The 8,414-nt window shown below is 41.4% G+C and overlaps 1 protein-coding gene across 1 annotated transcript; it reads right to left on the reverse strand.

Moving 5' to 3' along the window:
• Positions 1-2,466: 2,466 nt before the first annotated feature.
• Positions 2,467-6,452, reverse strand: zswim2 (zinc finger, SWIM-type containing 2; the record flags this gene model as incomplete). The annotated part of the gene is made up of 9 exons (XM_083685104.1): positions 2,467-3,216; positions 3,322-3,490; positions 3,940-4,031; positions 4,332-4,416; positions 4,595-4,846; positions 5,347-5,572; positions 5,915-5,955; positions 6,030-6,106; positions 6,303-6,452. The coding sequence occupies 9 exons, from the start codon at positions 6,450-6,452 to the stop codon at positions 2,467-2,469; spliced, it is 1,842 nt and encodes a 613-aa protein (XP_083541230.1).
• Between the last annotated feature and the right edge of the window lie 1,962 nt (positions 6,453-8,414).

Raw genomic sequence — 8,414 nt, forward strand, 5'->3', positions numbered from 1 at the left:
ACCACTGCCCAACAGTGACAGATTGCTGGAATTCATTTTAAAACCAGCCAATTCCGGAATTGAATCGACATTTCAGGCAAATTAGGCGTTTTTGAATTCCAGTTTCATGATGAGTGCTATTTCTGAATTGGCTGGGATGCAAAATAAATTGACCCAAGTTATTGTGTTCACATTTGCATAGTGGCCAAAGTTGCACCACCTTGCCTACTAATTAGCTACAGCAAAGAAATGGGATATACAGTACAGTATGTCAAAGGTTGTTTTTTTTGTGTGGCTTGATGGCACCAGTTTTGTGTGGCTTGATGCACTCACCAATTGCAGGCTCTTCTTCTAAATGGAGTTATTAAATCACCAGCTGGAAGCTACACTACAACAAATTGTCCATGTAAGCACCTGTAAGGTTTAACTCATAACTCCTGATATTGGCATCAGACAGGGAGCCTTCTCTCTGTCATAATGGATGGTTGGAGATAATATAAGGTGATGGGAAAGGATATAGTGCTTTAATAGGCGGTGTGTATTGACATTCTGTTGAGTTGATGAGCTGGCAGCAGAGAGTGATACAGTCCCTGTGCAGTACTCTTAACCCACCATAATTGCCTGCCTTTAAAGCAAATCAATATTAACACATTATCTGTTCAAAGTGCTTACAGTTACTTCTCGTCAGCCGGCCTGTACCATCTGTCACTCTCTCTTCAACTGGGAATGAAGGTCTAATATGTGATATAAGATATACTGAAAGCATATATTGGAGCTAGCAGGGAATATGGAACCAGACACCCAGTCAAGCTGCCCTTTTTGAAGTCCGCAAAGATATATTAATGAGGAAAGACCCGCTTTATTTGAGGATGCATGTAAGGTATGTCTATGTTCCACCGTATGTATGATAACAAAGAAATGACAGAGGTTTTACTTGTAGTGTTCAGATAACGCAATTATTGTCTCTTGACTTGATTGATCTCAACATTTGTCTTACTTTCATGTAGTCCTATCAAGTAGTTCAATAGTTCAAATGCCTCCTATTCACAAGCCAACCTTACATTAACAATTCTTACATACTACTGTACATGTTCTTACAACCTGATTGATTGCTGAGGTGGCCATTGTGATATTTCATGGTACAGACCAACAAAGCACAGAACACTTTACTTGCCTGTTTGTCGTGTATTGGAGCACAATTGGGCACAATACGTACAAAAAACATTTTGAATGTTTGGAATCCACAACTATAGTATGAACATACAGTACAACATAAAGCACTGAAATAGATGAAAGCACTACAATTGATGTATTTGATATGAAAGCAAAGTCAAAGTGTTAATTCAAATGAACACAAGCAATGTGTTTAAATCTGGCGAAGCACACACTATCTACTACAGTCTATCCTGAAAATGATATGTCCAGCAATATTAGAACCTGCTGCTTCATCAATATTTTGGCTGTACTTAGTCTTCCTTCATTATGTAGTGTAGTGAGATCACACATGGGTCCATGAAACGTTCTTCAGTATGTACAGTATGGAGCTAAAACTGTACATGAATCGCATTTTTGTATGTACATACTCAAGCATATGATGTAGGCTAGTGTGTGATTGTGTATTATGTTGAAATGTGCATAGTCTATCTTTTTTTTCAGCAATTGCAAAGCAAGTTTTTGAGAGAATGCATCTCAGTGTGGAATAGGTTGACAAGCTTTTGAGCCATCACATCACTGTTCAGAACACAAGCTTTACTGTATTTGGTTTATGCCTGAGGAGAGAAGAGGTTTAAATGAGAACTTAAGTGTAAAAAAGAAGATGTAGCAACTTGTACCTTATTCTAAATGTAGCAACACAAGTTGTACACATGTCAATTTATGAGGCTTTACAAGATTGAATGATCTTTTTTCCCCCGCTGTTGTCACTGATAAACGTTACAAAAACAAGTGGTTTAAACTATTGGGAATAGTATGTAAAGCACAGTACAGTATGTGATGATATTGGATGAAAACAGACCCTACTGGTTCATTTTTAAGTGGCCTCCACTGAATGTACTTCCTTTTATTTATTTCAATGTAATGTAGTGTATTTCTAATGTATGTACTCATTTAAAGTTACAGGCTTTCAGGCTTTCCAGATGGGCATCTCTTGTGTTTAACTATGTCAGTAAATTACAGTAGTGTTATTAGTCTGCCTTTTTGTGCACTAATCAATGCCTCTTTAATAAATTCACTTGATACCAATACCATAAATCTGCAAGATGTCTCTCTTTCAAAATGTCAATGTAGTGTGTTCAGGTAAAATGATGTAAAGATGTAAAGAAGATACAAAAAACAAAACAGTCAACAAAATTGACAGACAAGGGGGAATATTTGTTATTTCCTTTCATTACAAAAAAATACACTGTAATACAACTCCTTTTAGTCACACAAGAAAGTGAATGAAGTTGTTTACCATATTCTTCAAGCAGTACTCTGTTTACAAATCTTTCATTCTTTTTTTCCCTGATGTTGCGTGTTGATGAGCACCCCTGTCATTCTTAGGCCGAGGGTCTGCCTGTCCCCTGTGCCTGGTCTGGGTATCCTGGCTTTCAGCTTCCACTTCGGCCTGCTTCTCCACAGACCAACGACAGCTGATCTAGAGTGAGTAACAGCAGCAGGCCTGTGTCTATCAGACTTGTTGAAACCTACAAACAGACCTTGCTGCTGGCCCCCTCCAGCCTCCCCGTAGACAGCGGCCAACCTGTTAGTTGAGGTTGCGGCAGTGTGTTGCCCCAAACTCTTGGTAGAGCAGTGTGACCTGGATGCATCTCTACTAAGTTGGTCTGTGGAATGGTTCTTTTCACGGAAGACAGATTTGACAGGAGTTCGACCCTCCTCTGCTTCCCCCTTTCCAGCCACATCCTTTATGCTCACCTTATTGATGCATAGGCCTTGTAAGCCCTTAACCACTGGATCTTGTAGGGGAGGAACTAGGGCAACAGCTAAGCCCTTAGAGCTGACCATACTCAGAGAGGGAGCAACCCTGGCTGTCTTATCCAGCATCGCCACACCGGGGACAAACAGCTCCAGTCTGTGCTGCTCTGTGAGCTTAGCCTGTGTATGGGCAGCGTTTGAGGCCAGCTTGGGCAAGCTCTTTCCCCCAGTGCTGCTCCATGTCAGGGGGTTGTAGATGACATAGCCATCCAGGGGACATGAGTTGGACCTCCGGAGCAATGAGTCAACACAATCTGTGTGGAACTGTGTGAAGGAGAGATGAAAGTGCTCCAATTTAGTTGGGATATTTTCATGTCTAGAAACCATCTAAAAACGAAATCATGGGCAGGGCAGTCTTCAGCTCTTTACCTTGTGGTGGCAGGGCAGGGTTCTGGCATGCTGGCCGAGGTGAAAGCTCTTGAGGCAGATCCTACACTGCTGCCCAGGGTCCAGCAGTAGACTGCCCCTCCTCACTCTAACAGTAGGTAGGCTCCTCACTATGTGCTCTGGTACAGGGTCATTCTCAATGGGAATCATACTGAGCAGGAGAGGAGAGCAGGGATTCAGTGGGCAACATTTCAATGTTCAATGACGCAAAAAAAAAAGAAAACAACAACGGCACGATTGTCTAAAGAAAGGGCAACAACAACTTGTTCACAGTAAGTATGGGATGCATTTACAATCATGATCTGCAGTATTATGAATTAAGAACTAGACTTTATTATTATAGTATTATGAATTAAGTGTTGTGCAGAGTATTACATAATTATGGAAAAAAACTGGGGAAAATATATACACATAGGTATCTTAAATATACGTTTTTATGATGCGTATTAAACAGAATTATAGTTGGTCTTAATATCGTAATATCTCCCTTTTTACAGTATGTGTTCACCATGTCACCTTGAATGTTCAGACATTTAACACAATCTTGTCCAGGTTATTGAGGGGTTCCTGTACGACATGACAGGAGCTGAAAACACTTGCCTGTCATCCACTGACTGAGTGATTGTCTCCCGTAGTTCACCCAGTGTGTGGAACACACGCTGCCCCATGGGTAGCCACTTCTGATTCCTGCTCTGAGGGAGATAATAGGTCATATTAGAGTGGGTGAATACAAATGTTTTCACAACTGAGAAACGTCTTTGCTAACAGGAGAAACAAAATCTTACTTTGAGTGATTTATGTATTGATAAGATGCAAAGTTTCAGTCACATACACCTTGATAGATGCCTGATGAGGGAAACATTGTATCAATCCATGTTCATTTTGCGAGGAGATACAGCATGCAAGAGTCCCCTCCACTCCTTGAAACAACCAACTAAGCTTATGCAGTATGCATACATTTTCTAACCCTAACCCTAACTAAAGTTTCTTACCGTTCGCATGGCAAATTGATGCTGTGGGTGGCAGCTCCTCCTTATACAGTCCTCACACAGATGATAGTAACTGCAGACTGTGCATCTAAAGACAATATAATAATATTCAAAGAAACTCTGCATGAGCCTGGCATGGCCTACTTTTCTTATCAAATCGCTTCAAGGCATAAAAGCAATAGAGAGATCCTGGTTAGAGACAAGGTTGTTCTCAAGATTCAAGAAGTGTGGTGACTGGTGAGTGACGAACCATGGAAGTAACTTACTTGAAGCACTTGCCAGTGATGGGGCATACTCTACAGTTGTTGCAGAGCACCCCCAGGTGCCTGTCAGGCCTCTCTCTCTCTGCAGCTGTGTGGGTCCTGGCTGCGTTCTTCACCTGGTTCTGCAACAGCTTCACAGGCCCAAAGTCCTCCCTGCACAATGGGCACTTCACCATGGCCTCCTGCTCTGAACACGTCTGGTGGTCCGCCCACACCTTCATACAAGAGATGTGAACGTTGTTGCCGCAGCCAAACCTGAATAGGATAACAATATCTTTTCTACACGTTCCCTTGATGCAGTAAAACAACACACAATCTTAAGGTCGTAAAGTACTTGGTAAATAATTGAACACTAACATGAGTGCTGTTATTTATAGGAGCTTAGGCATTTTAATCAGGTGCATTCCATTACAAGTGATTTTCCCAGATCATATTTATAAATTAAATGAAATTAAATGAAATTGACCACAACCCTGAGCAGACTCTAGGTTCATAAAATAAGTGCTCTGAAGCATTAGGGCAGCAATGCAGAAATGCAAACAGGAAACTAATGGTCATCTTCTGTCATTAAAGATACAGAAGTACAAATGGCACACTTTTGCTGAATAAGCACAGAGAAGCTGGGTAATCATTAGCCTACCTGACTATTCAAATAAGCGTAGATAATTATTATAATGCTAGGTTACACATGTCACTGTTTATTTTAAATCAAGGCGGACGCAAACAGTGTGATGCTGTATCAGAAAACTTCTGACCTGCAGTAAGACACAGGCAGACGTTTCATAAGCAGCTCTTCTTGGCAGATGGGACACACATCCTCTGTTTGGATATCCTTCTGGAGGACACCCCCATGCTCCTGACCTGGGTCTGGTCTGGGGGTCTCCGAGACGGATGTGTCTGCTGGCCGGGGGGTTCTGGACTTGTGCAAACCCTGTAGCACCTCCAGAATCTGTCTCTCCACCAGGCCCTGCTGAAAGCAATCTGAAAGAGGATATACTGTACCACTGAACCTAATAGCTTTCATTAAAAAAAATGCTATGTACAGTCCATTATGCCATTTGGAAAGAAGGGTATTTAATGATAGGCCCCTAATCCCTATGTAATTTTCTGTGGGCTAGATCTGATTGGATGAGTGTACTGGAAGCAATATGACTCAGGCATTAAGACTCAGAGGGCTGTGGGGCTCTGTGAAAATGTTATTACCATGAACCTAATCCTTTCAGATCGTAGACAAACAGGCTGGGGGTTGGTTTGGGGCATAGTCCTACAGTGTGACGTTACAATATAAAGCAATAAATGTCATTCAGGGAGGTGTTAACTTACATTCATGTTCTCTTGGCAGTCTGAATTTCCGCATTAAAACCCTGTAATGAAAGTACAATCATGTCATGATAGTTATTGTTGTATGAATCATTTAGGCTATGCTATTTATTATTACCAGCAGATATGTTTGCAGAGTTCCCTCTCCTTGAGGAATGTTGGACAAGTACAAGTGTGAGGGTCTCCCAAGCACACCTGTGGAATAAGATAATTGGCTGTGTGAATAGGCTACAGTTCAATAACACGAAAGTGAATGCAAACCACTTTGAATACTTAGCTAGCTAGGCTACTTAATTAAAACTCTCGAACCATTGCATAACAATGCAACTCTGTGTGACTGCAGATTGTGTGAAATTGCTGTAAGTATTACTGTTTTGCCTACTATGCCTACTTTTAAGTGTTTGGGTTCCCTCTCCTCTTTGAGTAGGAATCCGGTCGGACCATACTCTTTCAGGATGAATATGGTCGTGTTCAGTGCCTGATCCTGCTGCCAGCTTAGAGCATCGCTGACAGTGTTCTTCCAGACAGTTTTCCTGAACATAGCGCTTCCTAGTCGAGGGGGGGTGGGGGGTCAGTCCTACCAGAGAGTGGTATGCGGTCTTTGGTGTAACTTCTTGCTGTGCTAACGTCCGCAGTTTAGATGAGACGTAGCCTATCGTCAAAGAAGCCACAATACTGATAGAATTACCTAGTTGTGAAATCCCATGTTAACGGTCTGACTGTGGACGGCTGACGATCCTTGACCAAGGTTACAATCTGAAAGTGACAGTTTGGCCTTGGTGATACAACTGTTTGCGGTAGTCATGGTAATTGATAAAGAGCCTGTACTGTCCAGGCCTACCCCTAGAGGGAGCTCTTGCCATTTGTTTTGGTATAAAGTTGAGATACGGGGTACTGGGGCTGCGGAAATGTGACTACACTCAAATGCATAGGCAGCTATAGCTCTGGATACAAGAACTAACAGTCCAAGATATTGAAATTATAGTTTTAAACATATTTCAGTGTATTTTGAAAAGTTATTCTTGAGTGTGTCTGACTGAGTTCTCAAAGAGAGCCCTGGGATAACTGATAATTGTTTTTGGGTAAAAACCAAGCCTTAGCCTGGGTAGGTCTACCCTGCTCTATATGTTGCTCTCCAGCTACAGTACTTCATCTACAGACATTAAACTGTTTCCTTTTCATTGCAGAATTGGGAAAAGGCATCCACAGCGGCTGATTGGAATCACATGTGCTGGCAGGGTCCTACTCTCCACTGTTTCATATTAAACCCATGATGGGAGGTCGTAAACAGGGAAAGGACACACACACACACACACACACACACACACACACACACACACACACACACACACACACACACACTGAGGTGTCAGGGATTTATGTCCCCTGATACGGAAGACAGGAGAGAGTAAAATGCAAGTTACACTGACACTCTGGCTCGATGACATAGACAGATAAAATACATAAATATTAAGATTGTGGACTAAATGCCTCTCAAACTATAGCCTAGATAAGTGGATGATAAACAGTTTTTCTGTGTAGCCCTCTTCAACAGTGCATAGCAATGTACTTTCTGCAGCATTTTATTGCAACTCTCTCCTCTAACTTGCATGGAATAGAAATCCCAGGAGTGTCTTTGTATTACCTTGCATGGCTGTTGCTGATGTAGCAGGTGTGTGAAAGTAATGAGTGTGGCTTTACCATCATGCGATGACGTTACTCTCTGGAGACCTAACAGCCCTATGTCACTCATGGAGTGGGAAACTATACTGTAGGTTGTTGTTCTGTTTGATAAAATGCTGGGTTGAGATATGAGATATGAGTTTGAATCCTTGTGGTTACAGTGCGAGACCCAACATTAATTCCTGTCAAAGTCACACTATTTACGGGCACAATATCTAAGGTATTGTTGGTTGAACCCACAGTCAAAGTGTGTTTTATTCTTTACTGAGGGATGCCTAAGGCTTTTTTCCTTTCTTGAGATTTTTCTTGGAAGACTTTCAGCGTAATCTATCTTCTCCCTTAATGGTCTCTAATATATTAATTTCTAGGCGGTCTGTTACAGTTGGAAAATTGCCTCTTGGACTGAGAATAGACATCTTTAATCCACCCCTTTTGACCTGAAAACACAGCAACAACTTGGGAATTGTTTAATTTCAAATTAGGCATGGTTTTGCACCATTTGACTGTGGATTGTATGCAGAACATGACTTGTATGCAGAGGGGAGGACAGAATAGTCTAACATACAATTTCATACATGCAAAAATGATGATAGTCTCCAATGTTGTTATGAAAAACTGTCCCTACAGTATGTCTCTGTATGATGTTTTTTTTGTCAGTTATTGTGGTTCTCATGTGCTTGAGTAGAGAACTATGGACAACACAATCTGATAGTAATTAACATGTCTTTCAGAGTGACAGAGAGAAAAAAAATTCCTGTACAGTACCACTGATGTCACAAAAATTAACAAAAAGTCCATAAACGAGTCACAATGGTTGTCC

The sequence above is a fragment of the Argentina silus genome (genome assembly GCF_951799395.1).
Source record: "Argentina silus genome assembly, chromosome: 14".
Lineage (NCBI taxonomy): Eukaryota > Metazoa > Chordata > Actinopteri > Argentiniformes > Argentinidae > Argentina > Argentina silus.